The sequence below is a fragment of the Carcharodon carcharias genome, chromosome 18 (genome assembly GCF_017639515.1).
Source record: "Carcharodon carcharias isolate sCarCar2 chromosome 18, sCarCar2.pri, whole genome shotgun sequence".
NCBI classification, from domain to species: domain Eukaryota; kingdom Metazoa; phylum Chordata; class Chondrichthyes; order Lamniformes; family Lamnidae; genus Carcharodon; species Carcharodon carcharias.
Genome location: NC_054484.1, coordinates 47143088 through 47170467, shown reverse-complemented (window position 1 = coordinate 47170467; position 27380 = coordinate 47143088). Strand labels below are relative to the sequence as shown.

Below are 27380 nucleotides of genomic sequence, written 5' to 3'. Positions count from 1 at the left end.
ATACACAATTTGCATACTGCAGGATTAGATGAACAAATGTTTGGTAAGCTATAATTCTGATATTTTTGTTGCAATACCAAAAATTCCTCCTCAGAAGTGCAAGAACCCTGTTTACTTTGGATGTTATCTGCTGAATGTGCAGTATCATTTAACTCGTGTTCTTCATCTGAGATGCTGATGTTGGAATCAGATTCAATGCTTACAAGTGGTGTTTTCAGTGCTTTAAAGAATGATTCATTTTATGTGATGATTTGCGAACCATACTTAGCAGTGATCATGATGCTTTTGTATTAGTCACAACCAAAGGCTGGGTGTCATAGGGTTTGTTGCTGGTCTATGTCTGGTTTAGCTAGCGCTACCCACAAAAACGTTGGTGGAATACAGATATTAGTCTGTGATGCTGACACAATTAAAGCAGAAGCAGTAGCAGATGCAGACACACGGTGATCTGAAATGATATCCTACTCATGAGAGAAACGTCCACCATGCTTAATTGATTATATTACAAAGTAAACTATTTTCAGTTAGTGAACAAATCTTTCATCTCATCATAGGTTGTTGCTTTCCAACATGACCATCACATTTGACAAACACCTTATCTCCTGGCTTTAGCGGTATAGCTCTAAATTTCCTATTTCGCTCTGCATTTACTTTCATTTGATCTGTACATGTTCACGTATAAGCTGTGATGTGATAGCTTACATAAAGTCAACGAATAGACAAGCATGTAGTAAAGATAGAGTGGTTTTCATGGGGGGTTTAAACTTTCATATAGTTTGGAAAAAGCAGACTTTAACAATTCACTACAAAAGTAGTGAATTTCTTCAATCTATCCAGGAGCAATTTCTGCAGCAACATGTCACAGAACCAATAATGGGGCATGACATATTCGATCTAGAAATGAGCAATGAGCTAGATTTAATTAGCAGTCTAATGATATGTGAACATTTATCAAATAGCGATCATATTTTAATCAAACTCAATGTATTGCTTGAAAGAGAGAAATGCAAAACAGCTACCTGGATTCTGCTGAGTCCATCTTCTGGTTGCTTGCCATTTCAATTCACCATCTTGCTCTCATGGTCACATTTCTGTACTCGGCCTTCTGCAATGTTCCAGTGAAGCCCAGCCCATGCCAGAGGAACAGTGCCTCATCTTCCAATTAGGCATTTTACAAGTTTCTGGACTCAATATTGAGTCAGACCATGAACTCTGTCGTCCATATTGATTTTTCTTCCACTCCAAATGGTAGTTTATATCTTGTTTTCAGACAGCACTGATCTTTATTCTGCTATTAACACTTACTCTGCACCAATGTTTTGTTTCTTTATTACTACCATTAGCACTCCATTTGCCTTTTGTTCCATGACATTTTTGGTATTTAATCTCCCCCGTCCTCTAACATATCCCTGACCTTCCAGTTGGTTCCCCCTGAACCTCCTCCCCTCTTTTTCAACAGCATGAAACCCATCACATTTCTACCTCCTGTCAGTTCCGAAGAAGAGTCATATTGGATTTGAAAAAGTTAGCTTGGTTTCTCTCCCTACAGATGCTGCCAGACCTGCTGTGTTTTTCCAGCACTTTTTATTTTTATTACTAAGGTCCTTGAATTAGGTAAGGCTGACATGGATGTGATGAGACAGAGCCTGTCCACTGTAAACTGGGCAAGTTTGTTAATGGGTAAAATGAGAGAAAATCAGGAAGCATTCAGAAGATACAAGAATAAGAATAAGAAGGACATTACAATGCCCTAGACAATGAAAAAGGTAAGAGACAACACAAAACTGAAAGAGAAAGCACACAAAAATATGCAGATCCTGGTAAGGGGGAAAGAAAGACAGAATAGCAAAGGGTGTCAAAGTTATAGTAAGAGCTACAAAAAGGGAGTCTGAAAGGGGACTTGCAAGGGATATCAAAATCAACACAAACATTTTTACAATCATATTAGAAAATAGAAGGTGGTCAGGAGCAATGTGGGTCCTTGACAGCTGGTAATGGTAATATTGTAAGGTAAAATAAGGAAATGGTGGACATGTTGAGTAATCACTTTGTGTCAGTAGAGGAAAAGGTCAACATGCCAGATATCCCAAGGAAACATATTGAATTCCAGGGAGTCACCAAAATTAACATAAGCAAAATAACAGTAAAGAAGAAAATAATGGCACTATGAGTGACAAATCCCCAGGATCATTTGGTTTCTATTCTAGGGTTTAAAGGAAGTGGGTGAGAACATTGCAGATGCCCTAACTATAAACTTTCTAATTCTTTTAATTTGGGGCCCATTTATTTGGATTGGAAAATTGTGTATGCCACTTTGACATTTAAGAAAGGTGAGAGAGGAAAACCAGGGAATTAAAGGCCAGTTAGCCCAACATCTGTTGTTGGGAAATAACTGGTCTATAATTAAGGGTAAGGTGATCGACTGCCTTGAAAACTTGCAGCTGATAAGAGACAGACAGCAAGGATTGTAAATGGTAGGTCATATTTGACAAATCTAATTCATTTTTTGAAGCAGCAACTAAATTGGTGGACATGGGAATGTCTACAGATGTTATTTACATGGACTTCCAGATTCATTTGATAAGGTCCTCATAAGAGAGTATTACCTAAAGTTAAAACTCGGAATTGAAGGAAATTTATTTTCCTAGTAGGAAATTGCCTGAGAAGTGTGGTTAATGGACAGGTACTGCTATTGACAGTTTTGACAATTGTGACTATTGATGCCCCGCAAGAGTCTATGTTGTGGCCTTAACTATTTTTTAAGCAATTTAGATGATGGTATATAAAGCCACATATCCAAGTTTGCCAATGACACAAAGATTGCATTGTAAGCAGTGTAGATGGAAGTATAAAATTATAACGAGATATTGATAGATTAAGTAAATTGGCAAAACTGTGGCAAATGGATATGAATGTAGGCAAATATGAATTCATCCACTTTGGCCTAAAAAGGAATGGCCAGGATACTTTCTAAATGGTGAAAAACAAGAAACTTTTGAGGCCCAAAGAGACATGAGAGTCCAGGTACATAGATTATTAAAATGCCTTAAATAGGTACAGAAAATAAACTGGCTAATGAAATGCTGGTCTTTATATCTAGAGAACTAGAATACAAGTCATGTTTCAGCTATACAAAGCACTGGTTAGACCAGGTAAGGAGCACTATTAGCAGCTCTAGAATCAAAATTTAGAAAGGATAAATTGACCAGGAATATATTTATTCCTTCATGGGATATGGGCATCACTGACAAGGCCAGTATTGCCCTTGAACCGAGAGGCCATTTCAGAGGGTAGATAAGAGTCAACCACATTGCTGAGAATCTGAAGTCAAATGTAGGCTAGACCAGGTAAGGATGGCAGATTTCCTTCCTTAAAGGACATTAGTGAACTAGCTGGGTTTTACAACAGTTGATGATAGTTTGGTGGTCACCATTACTGCAACTAGTTTTGAATTCCAGGTTTTATGAATTGAACTTAAACTCCACTAGCTGCTATGGTGAGATTTGAACGCTTGTCCCCAGAACATTACTCTGGGCTTCTGGATTACTAGCCCACTGACATTATCACTATGCCACCATTGCCCCATCGCATAGGTTTACCAGCTTAGGTTTACCTGGCCTCCATGGATTTTGTACATTAAGCAGCAAAGTAAAATGAATAACTTGCATTTATATAGCATCTTTCATGATTTCAGGGCATCTCAAAGCACATTACAGCCAATTAAGTACTTTTGAGTTGTGGTCGGAGTTGTAAAATAGAAAACATGGCAGCCATCTTGTGCACAGCAAGGTTCCACAAGCAACAATGAAAAGATCACTATTTTAGTGATATTGGCTGAGGAGAAGGACATTAGGGAGAACTCCCATGTTCTTCTTTGAAATAGTGCAATGGAATCTCTCCCCTTAGAAGACAGGGCCTTGCTCTAAAGTCTCTTCCTAAAGAATCTAACAGTGCAGCTGTACCTCAGTACTACAGCAATGTGCCAGTTTAGATTATGTGCTCAAGTCTCCAGAGTGGGACTCTGGGGGCTCAGACACTGAGCCAAAATTCACAAGTGCTGCAACAAGGTTAAAGAAGGACAAGAGACTGCAGAGGGAGAGAATCTCCTTTGGGTTACAGAACAAGAAGAAGGAAGATTATTCTGTTTAATTTAAGTTTGATGACTTGTTGGCATCTGGTTATTGTTGCTTTTTTTTTACTTTGTATCGTTACACTAATATGAGTTAAACTAATTTAAGTGACTCTGACCATATAAATTGCTAGGGGCCAAAGTTAAAATGTCCAGCCAAGCCAGTGTCCCTTGCACTATTCATGTGACTTGACTTCCTAAACTCAGCATGGATACTGTCTCCTGCAGTGAATGTGCAAGCTATGCTATGAGTATCGTGATTCAATTTTTGAATACTCTGATTCCTCTCTCCTTCTCCTCTAAGCTTGGAAACACCAGACTTAACCTTGTACGAACGCAGCCTTTTATCAATAATTCAGACGGTGTTGAACCTGTAGTCAAACAAGACATTGGACGATAACCGAGAAGAAAGCAGGAAAGTCGAGTTTCTAGAGAACATTCGGATACCCTCTTCATATCAGATTTGAAAGTACGTACAGCTCTCTCAGCTAAAACATTTGATGAGGGATGGTAAGGGGCTGTTCTAATATATCTGATTCCATTTAAATTCGTGAATCTCTGAAACCCTGTACAGATAAAGACTGTACCGTTATCTGAAACTATGATTTCTGGTAGGCCAATAATACTAAAACAATGACGCAGCTTCTCGATAGTTGCGCCCGATGTTGGTGATTTGACTTTGTACGTGTCCATCCATTTAGCATGTGCATCTACGATCAACAAAAACATTGTACCTAAGAATGGTTCTACATAATCAATATGTAGTCTAACCCAGGGTCAACAAGGCCACTTCCACGGATGCAGTGGAGTTGAAACAGTCAACTTCTGTTGTTGCTGACAATGGAGACAGTGCTTGACCATACTTTCAATGTCTGACCAAGACAAAGCTTCACACAAGCATTTTCATCTTTGATATGCCTGGATGCGCACTGTGAAACTCTATCAAGAGTGGTTCTCTACCTTGTGAAGGGACGACAACTCTTGATCCCCACAACAAAATTCCATCTAGACAACTTAACCCTGTTTTCTGAGCATGGCATGGCTTCACCTCTTCAGATACAGCTGAATTTGACCACCCTTGCAAAACAAGGTCTCTGACTTACAACAACATTGAATCTCTGATCTTCCAATTTCTAATTTGCTTCGCGCACACAGGTGAAGAATCCAAGAAATTCAGTAATAGCATTAATTTCTTGTGGCACTGGAGCATGTACAATGCTATCTGGTAATGGAAGATGACTGAGTGCATCTGCATTTGCAATATGTAAGCCAGGACGGTACATAAAGGTATACTCATATGTGGATAATATCAAAGGCCAACATTGTATTCTTGCTGATGCTATTGACAGAATGGCCTTATCCTCACTGAATAAACGCATGGATGGTTTATGGTATGTTTATGGCATTCAATGCTCTTCATTCTAGCTCCTTGAGCTCTAGTGTCTGGTTAGCCTTTTTCAATCTGATTTCTGTCTTTTCTTTTTCTGTTTGCCACAGAGTTTTGCCATTTTGATTTCACAGTCAGCCAAGTTTCTCTCTGTAAAATCTCAACTTTGTTCAGTTCGGTAGTTGAGCTACCCATGGCTTCATTATCCACTCGCATCTTGAAAAGTTCTATGACTTTTCCTTCTAATGCCTCTTTTGTTTCATTCAGCTGATTCTTCAGCTTTTCAGTCTCTTTCTTGTATCTCTTGGCTTCCTCCTGGAACATTGAACATTGTTGAGTCTCTGCCAACTGTTTCTTCAGTTTGTTCAGAGTGGCACTAAATTCATTTTGTTTCTCTTCATGATTTTCCAGAGGAACCAACTCTGCCCTGAGGGATCCTTGCAGCATGTGAAGATCCTTCAATTCTCCTGACTCATCCTGAAATACACTGTCATATTTCCTTAGCAGTTCAGAAACTCTTCCTGTTTTCAGGTGAAATATTTCAGACCAGTCAAGCTTGATTTTCTCTAACCAGTCTCACACCAAAAGACTAGGTCCTTCTCCTGTCACTATTATCACTGGAAGCTGAGCTGTCTGTTGCCTATAAGACACTGGTACTGTGTCGATGCCCTTTACCTGATTAGGTTCTCCAGTGTATGTCTTCAATTTAGTGGTTGTCTGCTCTAGATTCAGTGGCTGGGTACTTTGATTTAGGTATTTAAATGTGAGCTTTCCCACAACTGTGGTTGAGGTTCCTCTATCTACCTCCATTATTAGTGGCTTCCCATTAACTTGGATTGTGACAGTGATAGTTTCAGTTTTTACAGCAAATATGTTGTACAGAGAAAAGATATGGGTATCAGCAGCTTCAGGTTCTGCTGTATTTTTCAATTCATTCATGTTGATTTGTTGCTTTACAGCTGTTTTGACTTCTCCCTATATTGCCTTATGTTGTGACTTTTCTTATGGCAGTAATGGCATTCTGCCTCCTTGAATTTACAGATGTTCGGCCCATGGTCACCTCCACATCCATAACAAATTAACCTAGGAGTCTCTGCTGAAGTGTTTCTACTAAACCTTCATGTTTTGAACAGCAGACATTGTACCTTGCTTTGATGTTGTGGGCCTGATTTTCACATCACACCCCACGTGAAGAACAGCGCCATGTTGTATGTGTTGCAAAGCCTACAAGTCTCTCGCAGCACTTTCCATGGTGATGGACATTTCCAGGTCGTGCTTCAAATCAATGTTGAATCTGTGAGTGAACGGCGCTGAATGGTGTTGTCCTGAACTCCACAAACTAATCGGTCCTGCAGCAATTCATTTGGTGTGTCCCCGAAGTGGAAGGGTTCTATCAACTACTTCAACTTCGCTACATAGGCTGTGGCGGACTCTCCCGGGACTCAAACTCTGGAATTAAACTTAAACCGCTGCATTATTGAAGATGGCTTTTCACGAATGCATTTTCACGAGGTTCACTGATTCATTAAAGGTCTTTGAATTGGACGCTTTTGGGGCCATCATGCTGCGAATGAGATTGTATGTCTTGCTGCCACATACGCTCAGAAGGACTGCGTTCTGCTTTTCCTCTGCGGTAATTTATTCGCTGCGAAATAAAAAGGCGCTCTACATACTGGCTCCAGTCTTCCATAGTCGCATCGTAAGATCGATTCTGCCAAAGAGTGGCATGATTGATGAGTAGTCTTTTCTTTCTTCTTAAGATTCGATGTATTCAGGGTAACAGGGCAAGGTGCAGCGTCGGAGCTATTTTACCCTCGTTGCCAAATATAATGACTCAGCGGACAGGCAGGTTTCAACAAGAAACAGATAAACTTTATTAAAGAGAGATTTTCACATGTTACATGCTCGATCAGGACTCTCATCGGTAAGCCTCACCCCTCCAAATTCCCCACGCTTGGAGCTCATTGGTCAGGGCCTCCAAGAATATCATATGACCCCTAATAGACAGCAGAAGAAGCTATACCTTCGGTTACTACAGTATACGTTGGCACATGTGCACCAAGGATGGGCAGGACTGTGGCCTTCAAGGGCTCAGAAAATGGGGCAATGACAATAAAAAAACTCATGGGGAGCATTTTCCCCATGTTGGGCGGGCCGTACAGAGTGGGCATGGGCGGGCACGGACCTGATCGTTGCCCCCGATCGGGTCCACGCCACCATTTTACGCGGGCGGGCCAATTAAGGTGCGCCCAGTGTAGCTCACATGCATAGTGGGATTGGGCAGGTGGCAGTGGGCAAGCTCAGACTGCCAGGTCCAATGGCGACCCGGCGGCCTGTACAAAGGAAGGCCTGGCAGCCTTGGAAAGGCTGCTCACAATGGTTGGGTGAAGGGCTCTGCAGAGGTACAATGTGCCTGACGCATGTCCAGAGGGTTGGCCATCGGGGCAGGCCAGGAGGGTGTGTAGGCCAGCGGGGCAGTGTGCCCCTCGTTTTTATGATGAGTGCCTAGCTGTCCTCCTGGAGGAAGTGCCAGCATGGCAGGAGGTCCTTCTTCCGAGGGATGGGAGGTGGAAGCCTCCCCACCTGACCAAACGTGCGTGGGAGGAAGTGGCCGAGAGTGTCAGCTCCCATGATGTGGTGCAGTGCACATGGGTCCAGTGCTGCAAAAGATTCAATGATCTCCTGAGCTCGGGAAGGGTGAGTACCATGTTGCCTCAGGTTAATTAATGCAGCTGTCATCCTTTCTCCCAAACCCCACAGCACCCCCGCCACGCACCCCTCCCTCCCCCACCCCCACCCCCCCTCCCCACCCCGGCAACTCTGAGTACAGTAACGTCATTGAATCCCTCACAGCATGGATCCCTTGCTGGGTGTGACAGCAGAGATTGCCCATGCCCAATTCACCCTGAGAGGGTTGAGCTAGGATGTGTTCTGCACCTGTAGCATGTATGACACTGACACCCAGAGTATAGAATAGGATTGAAAGTCAAGGGGCTGCACCTAGTCATAGGGCTGGAACTGGGAAGCATGTCAAAGTCAGGGTGCTAACATGCTGGGAGGGGAGCTTCCTGTTGCCGGGCACCAATCCATCTGCTGGTCTTTGCGCTCCATGTGCTTGTGCCTCCCTGCTTAGCAAAGTAACACCTTGTGGTGCCACATGTGAAGGAGGCAGCATTTGGGCAATGGGGTGGGTTTGGGTGTCAGCCCAGGCTTGTTTGTGTGAGTGTGTGGCAGCTGCAAGGAGACAAAGAATTGGAATCCTGCAATGTCCCACTCTGGCTGGGTTGGCAGGGATGTGATGGGAATTCAGGTGCAGGCTGGAATAATCGATGCTCCTCTCTCCTTTACAGGAGAAGACTGTGCACAATGCCTTTGAGCAAATGGGGATTGGTGGAGGGCAGGCCCACTTGGTCATCCTAACGGCTTTCAAGCAGCAAGCCATGGATCTGGAGAGGTGCCATGCCCCCAGGTTCTCCAGTGGTGGTGAAGCTGGGGTGCCACGGGGAGGTATGTTTGGCAAGCACTTAGGTCACCATGTGTATCCTAGAAGTCATAGCAATGCTGAACGCTCAGTGATTGAAGTTAGCAACATGGGTTAACCATTGATTATGGAAGGATGAGCGCATACTGATCCGGTGGAAGCAACATGCAAATTTACATTGTCTGCACTGTAACTAATCAAATATCCTTTCTCTTCCTTTCAGCATCTCCGAAGCAGGGCTGGGAGGAGGAGACAGAGGGCCCACCTCTCACACCTGAGGCCCCAGAGGAAATCCACTCACCAGCATCACACCATCTCATCCAGGCAGGCACCAGCGCAGATACCAGCACCTCGGTGGGAATTAGATCTTTGGCTAGTGTCCTGGGGCACAGCGGTGAGGGCACCACACTTGCTTGAGGTGCAGGTGGAGACAGAGAGTGCCCAGGGCACCGGCAGTCGGAGGACTGCTGGGAACCAAATACATGCTCAGCCGGTGGCTGATGATGTGTCCCTGGAGTCATCCGTGAGGCAGCGAATGCTGGAAGTGCAGCAGGGTATGCGGGGGGATCTGGCAAAGATACAATGGGCTATGCTTGAGGAATCCACGCAGAGCATCAACGATGCAAAGAGTCTCATGGCTGAGTGCCATACTTCCTCCATGGAGAGAGTGGCAGCTCTCGTGGAGAGGCTCCTCCAGGAGAACAATCAGGACCTCCTGGGGTTGCACTCAGACCTGCAAGCCCTCACAGTAGCATTGGCCTCAATTGGTCAATGCCAGTGTGGGAGATGGTTTGGGCACCAAGTATCCCAGCTTGGTGCCCATCCATCTACGTTGAGCAGGGAGGTCCAAAGCAACCTCACGTCAGCGCAGCAGCTGCCTGTCGTCTCTGCGGGCTCCTCTCAGGGACCTCTGGATGAGGGCAGCAGCTCCTCTGCCCCTCTGCCAGTGACTATGGCATCCAATGAGGCTGTGGTGACTGGGGAGATGCTGGCTGTGGAGCTGGTTGCTCCCTCCCAGGCGGGGCCATCAAAGGCTCCACGGACCAGAAAACGACTGCCAAGGTCATCGAGGCCAACAGGACAGCACAGTGGGCAGGCTGTCTCAGATGCCAGTGCCAGTGAGGGGACAGCATCTAGACGTTGCATCAGTAAGCATAAATTTAAGGCATGTTAGGCACACCAGGGGTTTCTCACTGGTGCTTTTATGTTGGCCCATAGGACTTTATAAAAGACTTGGTGTGATGTCCAACACCATTTTTGTTTGCTTTATGAAGTTACATTTGTTCACTTAATAAATTTTGACATGTTGCCATGACTCAGGGTGATTCCTTACTTCTGCAAGTGGGCGGGAACCCATGATGTTATGAGTGAGTGGGTTGACATTGAGCTTTATTGATATGGGCCTTAGTTAATGTTAGTATCCAGGTTTAGCACTCAGGTATCAAGTGTGGAGCCTGCAGCCATGGCGTGTGTTGAAGGTCCATCTGTGTTTTGCCAGCTGAAGGTTCTTTGGATTAAAGCCTCCCAGGTGTCCCTGCCTCTCTGGAGTATGTCTGGGTCAGCGTCTACCCTCTCAGAGTTCTCCTCTGCTCATCCTCGGACTCACTGCTGGAGTCATCGTGTGCATCCGGAGCAATTGCGCCAACATCTTCCTCGTCCACCACGTCCCCTCTTTCCAGCGCCAGATTGTGGAGAGCGCAGCATGCAACCACTATCAGCGACACACGATTTGGGGGTACTGGAGTGCGCCCCCTGAACGGTCCATTCTTCAGATGCACATCTTGAGAAGATCGATGGTTCCCTCCATCACAGCCCTTGTGGAGGCATGGCCCCCAGTGTACCGCTGCTCAGCTTCTGATATTGGATGGTTGAGAGGCATCATGAGCCACCTTCTGAGGGGATAGCCCTTGTCACCCAGCAGCCATCCATCAAGCCAGGCTGGAGCACTGAAGAGCCCCGGCACCTGGGAGTGTCTGAAGATGTAAGCACTGTGGGAGCTGCCTGGGTACCTTGCAAAGATGTGCAGAATCAGCATCTTGTGGTCACACACTATCTGCACATTCGTGGAGTGGAAGCCCTTCCTGTTGACGAAGGCACCGGGCTCACCTGCTGGTGCCTTGATGGCCACAAGTGTGCAGTCTATTGCACCCTGAATGCAGGGCAAGCCAGCAATGGCTGTGAAGCCTGAGCAGAGCGTTTGTCACCTGCTTGACACAAGTGGGAATCACTGCAAAGATCATCCGCCATCTCCTGGAAAGAGCCAGAGGCATAGAAGTTGAGGGCAGCTGTGACCTTTAGAGCTATTGGCATGAGGTGCCCACCCACACAATTTGTGGAGATCTCAGGGCCAATCATCTGACAGATGGAGGTGACTGTCTCCCTTGAGAGACGGAGCCTCCTTCGGCACTGGACTTCAGACATATTGAGGTAGCTGATTCACCGCCTGTAAAACCTGGCAGCAGGATATTGGCATCATCTACGGCTTCTTCCGCCTTGGACTTCCTGTTGTCACTGCACCCCTTGTGCCTGCTCCTCTACTCCCAAAGGTGGCTGCCCTGGAGGCTGAATGTGGACTCCTGGCCTCCTCCCCCTTCTGGCCCTCCCTTCCTCCTCAGATGAGGTGCCTCCAGTGGACAGCCTAAGGGAAGGCTTCCTGAAAGCTGCAGGCCCCAGAAATGATCTTTACTGTAGTGTCCTGACCAACATTTTTACTCCCGTCCTAGCAGCTGGAATGAGTTTTGAAGCCTTCCTGCTCACACAGGCAAGTTTAAGTAACTTTCACACTTAAATACCTGAAAGATCACATTCACAACCCCACTTACCCCTCTTATCCCACCCGTGGTTGAGGTCTATACAAATGTCTCCTACCCGCCTGCCCTTTGCGCCCGTGCAACATCCGAACGTATAGTGCGTCCACCTTCCCAAATATCGTGATGGCGCGCAGTGACGTCAGGATGCTCACTTGACATCATCGCGCATAATTTTATGCGTGGGTGCGCAAGGCCCGCCCAACAGGAAAATTCTGCCCCATATTACTGTAAACAATAAATATACAGTCATATTACCACCCGTTGACCCTCGTCAATATTCTAGACTTTTGGATTATTTTGACTTGGAAGCATTCTGGCAGCAACGTGTTAATTATTTGGGTAAGGTATTAGTTAAATCAATCTAATTTCTATATACACTTTCTGAAAATGCAGCTAGGAGATGACAAATAATTACTTATAATGAATAAATCAAAAGCATGTATTTACATCTTTACTGATTGGAAATTAAAGGCACTCTCAACTTTAAGTCTCCAATCATTGAATATGTGGATTCACAATCTCAATTCTGTTCATCAAGAGTAATTACTTGTCATTTGCAAATGGTAATTTTTAGAAATAATAATAATCCAAATTGATATATTTACTCATTCATTTCAGCTTTCATTCTAAATGTTTTTGGGATAGTTCCTTAGAGCAGCACATTCTGGAGCCAGCCAGAGAGCAGCTATACTTGACCTGACATTCAGCAATGAGATAGGATTAATTGATAACCTCCCAGTGAAGGCACCCCTAGGTAGCAGCGATCATAATATGATTGAATTTTACATTCATTTTGGGGGAGAAACGAGTGCATCCAAGACTAGTATTTTAATCTTAAATAAGGGCAATTATGAGAGCACAAAAACAGAGCTGGCTAAAGTGAATTAGCAAATGAGGTTAAGGGATAAGTCAATAGAGGTTCAGTGGCAGACATTTAAAGGGATACTTCAGAATACACAGAATATATACATTCCAATGACAAAGAAAAGTTCCAAGGAGAGGGCCCAGCATTCATGGTTAACTAAAAAAATTAAAGATAGTACCAAACTTAAAGAAAAAGCATATAATTATGCAAAGATAAGTGGCAGGTCAGAGGATTGAAAAGAATATAAAGAACAGCAAAGAATGACAAAAAGATTAATAAGGAGGGAAAAATAGAATATGAGAGAAAGCTAGCTAGTAATATAAAGACAGATAGTAAGATTTCTATGGATAGTTAAATAAGAAAACAGTGTCACATGAGTTGGGACATGTTTATAAATTTTAACGAAAATTTTTATTTAATTAATAAACCCTTCATGAAACCTCATCCCGCCAGTGGATGAGGTTTCATGAAAAATACGAAGGTTGCCTGGGTTGGACAGGCAGCCCTGACAATTTGTTTAATTGGTTGATTAATGGCCTTAACAGACCTTTGACAGGTCGGCGGGCGCGCAGCCGACTCCGGTGCGTGGACACTGAACGGAAGATCGGAATGACGGGCGGTGATGTCGGGACACACGCCCAACAACACTGTGCTTCAATTTATGTGTCGACATATGGGGCCTGACCCCGCACGCTGAAGAGAAAATCCTGGCAATGAACATACGAATTAGGAGCAGGAATAGGCCACTTGGCCCCTCGAGCCTGATCCACCATTCAATAAGATCATGGCTGATCTCATTGTAACTGCAACTCCAAATTCCTGCTTCCCCCTGATAATCTTTCACCCCCTTGTTAATCAAGAATCTATCTAGCTCTGCCTTAAAAATGTTCGAAGACTCTGCTTCCACCACCTTTTGAGGCAAACAGTTCAAAAGACTCACAACCCTCTGAGAGAAAAAATTTCTCCCTATCTCTGTCTTAAATGAGGATCCTCTTCTGGCTGGCAGGCTGTGACAAGTGTGTGCCACAGGGATCAGTGCTAGGGTCTCAACTTTTTACAATTTACATTAATGGCTTGGATGAAGGGACTGAAGAAATGGTTGCTAAATTTGCTGATGACATAAAAGATAGGTGGGAAAGTAAATTGTGAAGAGGATGTAAGGAGGTTACAAAGTGACATAGATAGGTTAAGTGAGTGGGCAAAGATCTGGAAAATGGAGTATAATGTGGGCAATTGTGAAATTGTCCATTTTGGCAGGAAGAATAAGAAAGAACCTTATTATCTAAATGGTGAGAGATTTCAGAGCTCTGATATGCAGAGGGATCAAGGTGTCCTAGTGCATGAATCACAAAAGGCTAGTATGCAGGTACAGCAAGTAATTAGGAAAGCTGTTAGAATGTTATCAATTATTGTGAGGAGAATTGATTACAAAAGTGGGGAGGTTATGCTTCAGTTGTACAGGGCATTGGTGACACCACATCTGGAGTATTGTGTACAGCACTGGTCTCCTTATTTAAAGAAAGATGTAAATGCGTTAGAAGCAGTTCAAAGAAGGTTTACTAGATTAATACCAGGAATGGGCGGGTTGTCTTATGAGGAAAGGCTGGACAGATAAGGCTTGTATCCATTGGAGTTTAGTAGAGTAAGAGGCGACTTAATTGAAACCTTTATGATCCTGAGGGGTCTTGACTGCGTGGATGTGGAGAGGATGTTTCCCTTTGTGGGAGAATCTAGAACTAGGAGTCACTGTTTAAAAATAAGGGGTTGCTCATTTAAGACAGAGAAGAGGAGAAATATTTTCTCTCAGAGGGTTATGAGTCTTTGGAACTCTCTTCCTTAAAAGGCGGTGGAAGCAGAGTCTTTCAATATTTTTAAGGCATAGCCAGATAGATTCTTGATTAACAAGGGGGTGAAAGGTTATCAGGGGTTGACGGGGAATGTGGGTTTGAGGTTACAATCAGATCAGCCATGATCTTATTGAATGGTGGAGCAGGCTCGAGGGGCCAAGTGGCCTACTCCTGCTCCTAGTTCATATGTTCGTATGTATGTATGAGGTGCTGGTTCTTTGTGTTGTTCAGACCAGGGCAGGATTTTATTAATTGCATATCATAAGGTTAATGTCTAAATTACAGCTGCATAACAGTGAAGGTCCAATAACCCTGCCTCAAATGATGTGGTACATTCAATAAGTTTTTGCTGTCTTTCACTCAAAGTAATTGTAGGTGACATTTCTAGTTCTGGTTCCAATGAGATAGTACTCCATTTACATTGCACAGCTCTGGCCTGGTTGGAACATTAATTGTCCAGTTTAACAGTGTTCTATGCATGCCTGTGTACATGCATGGATGGGTCTGTCTCTGGGGAAATTGAAAATTTCATTTTGAGAATACATTTTGAGAATGTAAAAGAGAGAATTTTTTTTCATCCTGGAGGATGTCAAGAAACCAGAGCAGGATGAGTGGAACAATGGTCTGGAGGCAATGCAGAGAGCTCTGCAGATGGAGAAGAATGTGAACCTGAGTCTGCTGGATCTGCACAAACTCTCCTCTGGGAACACTGACCCTAATCTTTGTGACTTCCTGGAGACTCACTAGTTGGATGAGCAAGTGAAGACGATCAAGAAGCTTGGAGATCACATCACCAATCTGAAGAGACTGGGTGTCCCTGAGAATGGCATGGGAGAGTACCTGTTTGACAAGCTTACCCTGGGGGAGAGTGACTGAAGTGAATTTCTAAAACTTGGCTAAATGAACCAAGGTTTGAAAAGGCACTAGAATTACACTTCTTGCAGTGTTAGACCAAAGCAGAGTCAGACTACCTCTTCTACACATTCAGCTCCACTTCACTCTGGAGTTAAGTTGGGCCCTGGTTTTTGATTTACATTCCCAGTTTGGCATCAGTCAGAACACAATATAGCTTTGCAGTGAAACTAAACCTACAGCATAAAAGCACCTAAAGTCAAAGTATTGCAAACGTTGATAATCTGAAACAAAAACAGAAAAGGCTAGAAACACTCAGCCTGTTGGACAACACCTAACAGATAGAACATATTTTGGGAATGGATCCTTCCTGGACAATTTCTGCTGAAGGATTCATGCTTAAAAGACTTTCAATTTTCTCCAAGGATGCTGCCTAGCCTATTGAGCATTTCCAAATCACACACCATCCTGACTTGGAAATATATCACTGTTTCTTCATCATCGAGGGGTCAAAATCCTGGAACTCCCTTCCTAACAGCACCATGGGAGTACAGTCACCACACAGACCGCAGCAATTTAAGAAAGTGGCCGACTGCAACCTTCTCAAGGGCAATTAGGGATGAGCTTTATGGGCTGGCCTTGCCAGCGACACCCACATCCAGTGAATAAATTAAGTTCACTGTACTGGACTGAGATCAGTCGAAGCAGATTGTCACGCAATAGTCCCTTTAATGAGTCAGTCATTCATACACAACCCAACATTGTAATGGGCAATATAGACTGGGAAAGTGTCAAATTCAATCCCTGTGCTGAGTTAGCTGCTCCCAGCTGGACAGCAATTTATGCACCACCATTGGGCTAAGTGTCCTTAGGCTAGGGACGGCAAAAGTTTGGGAGCAACTGAAGATTCTGATCACTATCTATTGGATTGCTGACCCTCCAGGATAGTTCTGGGATTTCCAGGAATTAATTATTAATTTCTTAAACATTGATGCACACGACCCAGGAAAAAAAATCAATGTGTCCTTCTTTAAATGTTCTTTGCATACTTTAGTAATAAAAACATTGAATATGTGTTGGAAAAATCTGATTGGGCAGAACATTAGTTGGTGGCAGGCCATGTGACAAGACCTCTGAGACCTTAGGTCCAACCAGACTTGGTAACCAGTGAAGTTGGCTGGAAAATGTTCTGTTGTGAAAGTCGGGCGAGGACTCGAAGGCTGATTTCAACTACCCTTGATAGACTGTCAAGGGATAGAAAATTGAATTGGGTATAAAACAGGTGGCTGAGTCTCTGCCACTTGTTTCTCATCCGGTGAAAACAGTTAAAATCAACCATAATATGATTGTGCTCATGTCATGCATACACAGCCGAATAGCCCACTGACAATGACACATGACAAATGTTACTTGGGTCTATGTAGGGGAGGGGTTGCCAGTGGGTATGGAACTGTGCCACAATAACTGTCACTGACTTCAGTAAAAGAGGACAGAGCAGTTTGGAAGAAGAAAATGCAGACAAGAGACTATTCTTAAAACTGCACAACATTGATGGGCCATTGTTTTTGATGTAAATCCTTGGGCAAACTCCCATTTCCACCTGGAATGTTCATCCGACTTTTCTGTGTCAGGCTGTTGATCGACCAAAGTTCCAAAGAAGAGTCAGACTGGAATTGAAATGTTAACTCTGTTTCTCTCTCCACTGTTAGACTGGCTGAGTTTTCCAGTACTCCCTGTTTTTCATTCAGATCTCCAACACTGCAGTATTTTGCTTTTAGGTTAATGGACCAAATATAACTTCCTGGAAATTTCTGTTCTTATGTCAGATTTTCAACATTTGCGTCCCCCCATAATATCATTACATTAAAACTGTCAGAGATATGAAGCTTGCCCTAACAGTCTTACATCATCAAACTTTCAAGTGCAGTCGTTCCCATTGAACTCTATCCAAAAATGTACACTCCTTCCAAGCAGGCTATTGGATCTGTTTTAAGGGTTAGTTTAAGCATTACTTATTCCATAAAATCATAGTGCCATGCCATAAAAAACAAAAATAACTTGCATTTATATATCATCTTTAATATAGTACAACACCCCAAGGCACTTCACAGGAGCGTTTTCAATCAAAAATTGACATCAAGCTATAGAAGGTGATATATATTAGAGTAGTAAAAGACCACAGGGAGTCGAAGAGGCTGAGATACTTAGGGAGGGAATCCCAGGGTTTTGGGCCCAGGCAACTGAGAACACAGCCGCCAATAATGAGGTGAAAGACATCACTGATGCACAAAGAGGCCGCAATTGGGGAGCACAGAGATCCCAAAGGGTTATGGAGCTGGAGGGTGTTACAGGGACAGGATGGCATGAGGCCATGAAGGAATTTGAGCAAAATGATGAGAATTTTAAATTCGAGGTACTGCCAGGCCCGGAGCTCATGTAGGTTAGTAAGTACGGGGACTAGTCTGAACAAGAAACAATAGGGACTGGGCATGGCCCTGGTAAGAAGTACAATAAAAATACCAGGCTATAATATTCAAGAGATGGGATCCTTAAGGAGCAACAAACAATTGTTAATGTAGAGCAATATAATGTAACAGCTGATAGTCAGCTTTGTGTAGTGGATGTCAAGGGAGAGCAGGTTATGACTGGCACACTGCACCAAGTGTGCATGATCCCTTTATGACTTCTCTCTAACACAGGTGGCGATAACCTCGATAGTAGGTCAGAACAATCATATGCTGCAATATCTATTGAAGGTTATCTGAAACATTCGAGAAGGTTGGGGGTAGTTCGTCTATATGTCTTATTGACGGGATCACCATTGCAATTCATGATCCTCAGTCTATTATTTTCCAATATCACCCAGACTGAAAATATAGCTGTATACTTATAATGAAACAACAGGAATAGTTAAGCAGGAATCCTGAGTTTTCTTTTAAATTCGTTCATGGGTGTGGGTGTTGCTGACTACGCCAACATTTACTGCCCATTCCAAATTGCCCTTGAAAATGTGGTGGTGGTGAGCTGCCTCTTGAACCACTGCAATCCATGTGGTGTAGGTACACCCACAGGGCTGTTAGGAAGGAAGTTCCTGGATATTGACCCAATGAGTGAAAGAATGGTGATATATTTGCAGGTCAGAATGATGAGTGGCTTGGAGGGGAACTTCCAGGTGGTGGTGTTCCCATCTATCTGCTGCCCTTGTCCTTCAAGATGGTAGTGGTCATGGGTTTGGAAGGTGCTGTCTAAGGATGCTTGGTGAGTTCCTGCAGTGCATTTTGTAGATGGTGCACACTGCTGCCACTGTGTGTTGGTTTTGGAGGGAGTGAATATTTGTGGATAGGGTGCCAATCAAATGGGCTGCTTTGTCCTGGATGGTGCCAAGCTTCTTGAGTGTTGTTGGAGCTGCACTCATCTAGGCAAGTGGAGAGTATTCCATCACACTCCTGACATACGCCTTGGTGGACAGGCTTTGGGGAGTCAGGGGGTGAGTTACTCACTGCAGGATTCCTAGCCTCTGACCTGCTCTTGTAGCCACAGTATTTATATGGCTAACCCAGTTCAGTTTCTGGTTAATGGTAACCCCCAGGATGTTGATAGTGGGGGATTCAGCAATGGAGCTGAATGCAAAGGGGCAATGGTTAGATTCTCTCTTGTTGGTGATGGTCATTGCCTGGCACTTCTGTGGTGTGAATGTTATTTGCCACATGTCAGACTGAGCTTGGATATTCTTCTGGTCCTGCTGCATTTGGACATGGAGTCGTGAATAATGCTGAACATTGTGCAATCATCAGCGAACATCACTACTTCTGACCTTATGATGGAAGGAAGGTCATTGATGAAGCAGCTGAGTATGGCTGGGCCTAGGACACTACCCTGAGCAACTCCTGCAGTGATGTCCTGGGACTGGGATGATTGACCTCCAATAACCACAACCACCTTCCTTTGTGCTAGGTTTGACTCCAACCACTGGAGAGTTTTCCCCCTGATTCCCATTGACCCTAGTTTTGCTAGGGCTCCTTTTGCCACATTCCATCAAATGTTGCCTTGATGTCAAAGACAATCACTCTCACCTCAGCTCTTGAGTTCAGCTCTTTTGTCCATGTTTGAACCAAGGCTGTAATGAGGTCACAAGCTGAGTGGCCCTGGTGGAACCCAAACTGAGTGCCAGTGAACAGTTTATTGCTAAGCAAGTGCCGCTTGATAGCACTGTTGATGATTACTTCCATTACTTTACTGATGATTGAGAGGAGACTGATGGGGTGGTAATTGGCCAGGTTGGATTTGTCCTGCTTTTTGTGTACAGGATAGACCTGGACACTTTTCCACATTGCCTGATAGATGCCAATGTTGTACTGGAAAAGCTTAGCTAGGGGCACAGTAAGCTCTGGAGCACAAGTCTTCAGTACTATTGCCAGAATGTTGTCAGGGCCCATAGCCTTTGCAGTATCCAGGGCCTTCAGCCATTTCTTGATATCACGTGGAGTGAATCGAATTTGGCTGAAGACTGGCATCTTTGATGCTGGGGACCTCCAGAGGAGGCCAAGATGGATCATCTACTTGGCACTTCTGGCTGAAGATTCTTGCAAATGGTTCAGCCTTATCTTTTGCACTGCTGTGCTGGGCTCCTCCATCATTGAGGATGGGATATTTGTGGAGCCTCCTCCTCCAGTGAGTTGCTTAATCATCCACCACCATTCGTGACTGGATGAGGCAGGTATGCAGAGCTAAGATCTGTTCCGTTGGTTGTGGAATTGCTTGGCTCTGTCTATCACTTGCTGCTTATGGTGCTTGGCACATAGGTAGTCCTGTGTTATAGCTACACCAGGTTGATATATCATTTTTAGGTATGTCTGGTGCTTCTCTTGGCATGCCCTCCTGTACTCTTTATTGAATCAGTGTTGATCCCCTGCCTTGGTGGTAATGGTAGAGTGTGGGATATGCAAGGTCATGAGGTCACAGATTGTGGTTGAGTACAATTCTGTTGCTGCTGATGACCCACAGCACCTCATGGATGCCCAGTCTTGAGTTGCTAGATCTGTTTGAAATCTATCCCATTCAGCATGGTGGTAGTGCCACACAACACGATGGAGGGCATCCTCAGTGTGAAGATGGGACTTTGTCTCCACAATGACTGTGTGGTGGCCACTCCTATGATACTGTCATGGACAGATACATCTGCAGCAGGCAGGTTGGTGAGGATGAGGTCAAGTGTGTTTTTCCCTCTTGTTGGTTCCCTCACCACCTGTCGCAGACCCAGTCTATGTCCTTTAGGACTTGGCCAGCTCGGTCTGTGGTGCTACCGAGCCACTCTTCGTGATGGACATTGAAGTTCCCACCCAGGGTATATTCTGCACCTTTGCCACCCTCAATGCTTCCTCCAAGTGGTGTTCAACATGGAAGAGCACTGATTCATCAGCTGAGGGGCGGGTGGGTGCGGTACATGCTAATTCCGGCAACTGTGATTGTTCAAAGCATTCCTGGTAAGGCCCGATGTGAAAAAAGGCAATCTTGGAGAGAGTTAGGTTGCAATGTAAAGTACTCTTTCTAGAATAACTCGTTTTAAAAAGACAAGGTTTGATGATATATGGTTTCCTAATTCAGGGGGTTTGACCCATGCACATTTGACCCTTCCAGTTAAAAGGGCAAATACTAACATGGAAAAAGCAGCCTCTGCCTGTCAGGCGCTATTTTTAGTTGGAACAACTGTCAGCCACGTCAGGAATCTTTTCACAAGCAGCCTCCAAACTAAACTGATGCACGGTCCTAACTATCTTCTTCGATCGACTTCTGCCCTGTCCAAAAACACCCAAGTCATTTCAACCTTCAACTTCACCAATATCAGGAAATAACATCCAGCTTCCATCTGTTGGTTTGGGAAAACAAACAGAAAATAAAAGGCTGCACCAGTCGAAATAAAAAGCGTCTGCCAGTTACAGGTAAGGTTCTGGAAAGTTTTGCATACATTCTGCTGTTGTCTATTGGTGTGATCGGGGGTCAAGTGGCATGTTTGAGCAGTTGAACAATCAGACTGGATTAGTGTCCCGTTTGTTGGGGGAGAGAGCAAAAGGAAGAGCCTCCCATAGCTCAAGGAGAAGGTGACGTGAGACTGACCATTATAACTGGGGAGCTGCTTTTAGAAAGGTGACCCTTTCTGTCTCTCGCTAGCTCTGGCTTTGTGTGTCTTTGTGGGACTGACTTACCTCTAGGAGTTGGACAAGGGCTCAGCGATATGGAAGCGCCAGATCCAGTCCTGTGACTGTGACGTGACTGTTCCAAGAAAGAGACATTGACCTTTCAGCAGCACTGACCCGCTGTAAGAGTGTGCCAGACTACCCGAACTTTCAAACATTGGTGTCGTGACTCATCCAGATGCAATCCGCGCTGGACTCCAATGCTTATTCTTAGGAGATGATTCTCCTGTTGTTAACACCGCGAGCATCAATCAGTCTGGTCCCTTTGCTCTGTGTTAGGCACTGCAACCCGTGTCCCAGGATGTTAACGCGGGAATCGTTAATATTGCACGTTATTCAGTGAAAGTTACTATGGGGTTGTCTACGGCAGTTTTATTTGAATTGCACATTTCTCTATTTCGTACAGTAATTTCAATAAACGCCTTTCAAGGGGTAATATTATCCCTACCTAATCTAGGGATAGCTGAGATTTTAGTAACAAGCCACTGTTCGCTGGATGTGAACTGCCGTAGGGTTTGTTCCCTCCCTTTTATTAATGTCCTATTTTTATATTTCTGAAATAGCTGTGGAAATAGCACGCAATCATCGGCACAAAAGAACCAGCAGGAATATTTAGTGTGTTTTGAGTTTTCGTTGGTTGCTGTAGCTGGTTTAAATAAAGGAAAACATACTTTCAAATGTTTTCAGACAGTACTGAGAATATCGTTTTGGTGTTTATTAAAGATTCACTCAGATCTGAGCGAACAGAGGCTTGAATGTTTATGTTCTGTGTCCCTGTAAGAGGTCTCTAGGCAACATTGAAATGGACACTGAAAGATTATCCTGAGTGAGGCTACTAACAATGTTACAGCAATAGAGTTCGTTCCAGCTCAGCACTGTACAACTTCCACATTCTGGATGTTTGGATTTAATTGTCTTTTCTCGTTTCTAGCGGGAAATCAAGCTTCCCTCTACACAATGTCCAAACGAAGCTCCAATGTCAAATCTATTCAGGTGAGACGAATATTCCTTAGAACTTGGCAGTTGATAAATTATCAGATGTTCTGTGTCCAGAGGCGGAAAAGTGACATTATCACGACCCGATCTTTTACTATTCTATCTGGGGTCATTGTAGGCTGTCACAATTGCTAGTGGATAATAACAGGTTGTTTTGTCTGATCCAATTGCAGGCCAATATAAACATCCCCATGGGCGCCTTTCTGCCTGGAGCTGGACTTCCCAGCAAAAGAAAAGAATGTCCTTTAGAACCTGATGAGGTGAGTGAAAGTGAATAATAGTAATGAAAAGAAGAGACCACTTGTCGACTAATCAGCACTCTCTTCTCATGCAGTATAAATTGTTGCTCCCTTTACAATTAATATTCTTGCAAATCTGTCCTGATGAGTGCAAGACAAAATGCTTTAATGGCTCATATATAACTAGCTTCTTCCATGACTTCAGGATGCTCCCAAAGTATTGTACTATTGTAATGTAGGAAACTCCACCAATTAACAAGTAGCAAGGTCCCACAAATAAATTTGAAGGGTCATGAGGACTCGAAACGTCAACTGTACTCTTCTCCGCCGATGCTGCCAGACCTGCTGAGTTTTTCCAGGTATCTTTTATTTTTTGTTTTGGATTTTCAGCATCCGCAGTTTATATATATATATATATATATTAATAACAGTGTGACCATGACCAGATAATTGATAATGGTTGACAGATAATTATTAGCCAGGACACGGGGGAGAACTGCCCTGGTCTTCCACAATGGATCAATGAGATCTTTTACACCCAACTGAGAGGAGAGACAGGGCCCCATGTTAACATCTCACCCAAATGACAGAACCTCTGACAGTGAAGCACTCCCTCAGCACTGCTCTGAAATGTCAGCCTACATTTTGTGCTCAAGATCCAAAACCCACAACTCCAGAGGCAAGGGTGCTCTGAGTGAACCATACTGGCAAGTAAATGCTAATTGTAGAGCTATACTAATAGCTAGAGAGTGATGAAAAATTTGGAGTTGCCAATGATGTGTTTTGGAATTAGCCATGACTGCTAAAATAATGCCAAGAAATAAAATATACCAGAATATTTTACCTCACTCTATGATTCACCAGTGTGAAAGAACAATGGAACCATGCACACCTGGATTGTGTGAAGTTTGCTTTTTAATCAACAATTTTAATGTTGTGTTTAACCTCACAGGACTATTGTCAGGGAAGCCTCGTCCCCTTATTAAATACTGTCTTTTATAAGTTTGGGCAAGAACATGCTATAGTTTACAAAGTGAAACATCCTTTCAGTACAGAGAACTTGTGCACCAGTACAGGAAAGAAAGGCACACATTTATATAGCGCTGTTCATGGCCTCAGGGCTCAAACTGCTTTACAGCCAATGAGGTACTTTTAAATTATAATCATTATTGTTATATAGGGAACATGGCAGACAATTTGCTCATTGCAAGTTCTCACAAACAGCAATCAGATAATCTGTTTTAACAACAACTTGTATTAATATAGTATCTTTACTATAATCAAATGTCCCAATTCCCTTCACATAAGCATGATAAAACAAAATTTAACACGGCGTCCATAAAGAGATATGATAGCAGATGATCATAAGCTTGGTGGAAGACATAGGTTTTAAGGAGCATTTTTAAAGAGGAAAGAGAGGCAGAGAGGTGGAAAATTTTAGGGAAGGAATTCTAGAGCTTAGAACCTTGGCAGATGAAGGCATGGCCACCAAAGGCAGAGCAATTAAAATCAGGGATATTCAAGAGGTGAAAGTCAGGCAAAAGAGCAGACATTTTAGAAGGTTGTGGCACTGGAGGAGATGGGGAGGGGTGAGGCCATGGAGGGTTTTGAAAATAAGTATGAGGCTTTTAAAATTGAGACATTACTTAACCGGGAGCCAATGTAGGTCAGCAAGCACTAGTGATGGATGAATAGAACTTGGTGCAAATTAGGCCAAGGGCAGCAATGTATTGGATGACTTCAAGCTTACAGAAAGCAAAACATAGGAGGTCAGCCTGGAGTGCATTAGGATAATCAACTGTACAAGCAACAAAGGCATGAATGAGGGTGAATCAGTGAGACAGTACCTGAGGAGAAAGAATCATTAACAATGTCTAATATGAGCTAACATATGAGCCAAGAAGAGCAAGAGCAGGAAGGGAAATTGGTCATCAGTTTAGTGGGAATGGAGTCAAAGGATGAGAAGGTGGGTCTCATGAACAAGATGAACTCAGAGAGGTCACGAGAGGTGATACTCGAGAAAGGAACAAGTTCAGGGCTAGGGCAGGGTGGAGCCTTTGAAGAGGCTTGGCCCTGCGGGAAGGAAGGGAGGTGGTAGAGACAGCTGATGGGATGGTCTCAATTTTAGTGGCCAAAAAGTCCATGAATTCCTGCACTTGTTCGCGGTGAAGATGGAGGAAACGGAGGGGAGAGATTTAAGAAAACGGTTGGCAGTAGGCATACAAATCCAGGATTATCTTTATATTCCAGGATGATTGTGGAATAGTGAACAGTTTTGGCAGGTGAGAGTATTACCCTTCAATGCTTTATGTAGTCTAGCCAGATCTGGTGGTGAATGGCTAAACCAGATTTGTTAGTTGAGGGATAAATATTGCCCAGGACACTGGGGAAAACTCCCCATTTTTTCTTTAAAATAGTGCTGAGAGATCTCATCTCATCTCATCTGAAAACCACACTTCTGGCAGTTCAGAACTCCCTCAGTTCTGCTCTGGAATGTCAGCTTAGATTTTGTGCTCGGATTTTGCACCTCTGGAGTGGCACTTACTATGACTCAGAGGCGAGAGTGCCACCACTGAGCCAAAGCTTACACTATTCCAGGATGCAAAGGCTTGAACTCACAACCTTCAGTGGTGAGAGTGCTAAAAGTAGAAATGTAAGCATCGTTTATAGATTGATATTTAGACCAGGAAGAAACAGGGTGTGAGGTAAGGTAATATTATATTCTTTTCTGAAGTTTAGTAATGGTTTCGTCTGATGCAGGGGGCGTGCAGTAAATCAGAGGAAAAGAAAGAGCTGCCGGGAGCAGTGAAGTTACCAGGACCTGCAGTCAACCTCAAGCAACTTCAGGATGCCAAGAGTGAGCTCAAATTTGTCCCCAAGGTTGAGTAAAAGAGACGTGGGCCCAGCTTCAGAAATGTCTATTAAATGACTTTCACTTTGAGCCACTGCTGCTTGTGCAGAATGTCAATGGACAACTCGCGTGGCCCAACATTTTATACAGATCTACCAGCTTTGATAGAATAATCCAGCAATTTGTACAAAACACTTCCTTTGCTACGATTACCTCCATTATTGTAAAAGCAATGTTTGCCAGCCACTCATACTGGTTTCTTAAGAATGTAATTATAAAATATTATATTATAAGGTAATTACAATTTATTAAACCAGAAATCCTGTTAAATTCAAGCCTTTAATGTTTGATAAATCATGTTTTATTAGAATGTGTGGGTGTTAGATTAGTGAATGTTTTAGTTAGGATGTTAAAACATTACATATGGATTGACTGCTCAATCCACAACTAGTTTCTCTGATACAAATCTACTGAATAATGGCACAGCAATAAACACTGCATTCAAAGCCCAACTCCTATAGTTACATTTCCACTTGTTTGTTGTTCAGTGTGATGAGTGTGGACACAACTCATATTACAAGACACCCTGGCCCTCTAGACTGAACACATCATCACCAATGTGATTGCTGGGATTATTTCATATCTGACAACAGTAACACTTATTTAAGGACATGAACTGGTCTACTAACTGTAAAATAACCATTCTAGACCATAGGTCATTAGTATCAGAGAACTAGAGCTTTCCAAACTCTGTTAGATTTTAGACATTAACTCAGCCTGCCATGCAGAACCTGTTGACTAGTTCCATTACTACCTTATTGCACTCCACCTCACTATTTACTGGGTACTTCCCTGGGTGGTCCTAGTGTTGGCCAGAATCAGGCAGGTGCCTCATAACTATGCAACTCAGGGTACCATAAGTACATGGGATCCTGGTGCAACTTTGAGGGACAACTAGGCAGAATGTGGGCAGTGCCCACATTCCACCGAATTGTACCAGCTTAAGAGGCAGTGGCTCAATAAAAGGCAAGTGAAAACGTATTTTTGAGAAGCATAGATGTATTGGGTGGAATATATACCAGGTCTCTGTTCTGATAGTGCTCATTTTGCACCTCACTATAGTTGAATTTTAACCCCAGTGTGACAGCCTATGTTTCAAGGCATTTTGTTTATCATTCATTGATGTTTATATAGCAACTGGTAAAGGTGAGAGGCCTATACATTCAAGTGGCACTTGGGTGCTCTGATCTGGGAGGATTTGTAATTTTCTCGAAACAGATGAGGCTGGAAAGGCCTCCTTCATTTGTGCTTATTTAATAGATAAAATACAACACATGAAAATCATAGCCCTGGTGAACATTTCATGTGCAATTTATGACAGAAAATCAAGTGATAAGCAGCAGCAATGTTTCTGGGAGCTTATTTACCTGCCACCACCCAAGAGATGAAAGTTTGAGTTTATTAAATAATTTTAAATGACATTTTTATTTGACAAAGGCAAATTATGGAAGAATAAAGTCATCTTATAAAGAGCTTGAAAAAGAGACTTTTCTTGTAGGCTATTTTTCAGAATGCTGATAAGGAACTGAAAAGTTTTCTTGCCCTCTCTGATTCAGTATCTTTTGGTGAAATAAGCTTTTTTCAGTAAAAAAATATGTGAGGTTAAATTTGGCATTTGGGGGCTTCTGCCTCTTAGGTCCTCTGGTGTGAATGTAACATATTTCAAACA

At 43.5% G+C, this 27380-nt stretch overlaps 1 protein-coding gene across 8 annotated transcripts in view; it reads left to right on the top strand.

Annotated features, from left to right (window-relative positions):
* Nucleotides 1-26163, top strand: part of smpx (small muscle protein X-linked) — a 31172-nt gene extending 5009 nt beyond the window's left edge. The window contains exons 1-5 of one of the 8 annotated variants that reach the window (XM_041211325.1): nucleotides 1574-1766; nucleotides 4434-4598; nucleotides 22497-22558; nucleotides 22735-22821; nucleotides 25561-26163. In XM_041211325.1, coding sequence (XP_041067259.1) covers nucleotides 22523-22558; nucleotides 22735-22821; nucleotides 25561-25689 — 252 coding nt within the window. In that variant the 5' untranslated portion in view covers nucleotides 1574-1766; nucleotides 4434-4598; nucleotides 22497-22522 and the 3' untranslated portion in view covers nucleotides 25690-26163. Of the gene's footprint in view, nucleotides 1-1573; nucleotides 1767-4433; nucleotides 4599-21085; nucleotides 21311-21496; nucleotides 21516-21789; nucleotides 21998-22059; nucleotides 22079-22496; nucleotides 22559-22734; nucleotides 22822-25560 lie in introns of those variants that run through there. The other 7 variants (XM_041211321.1, XM_041211327.1, XM_041211322.1 and 4 more) reach the window with 7 other exon arrangements.
* The last annotated feature ends 1217 nt before the right edge of the window (nucleotides 26164-27380 follow it).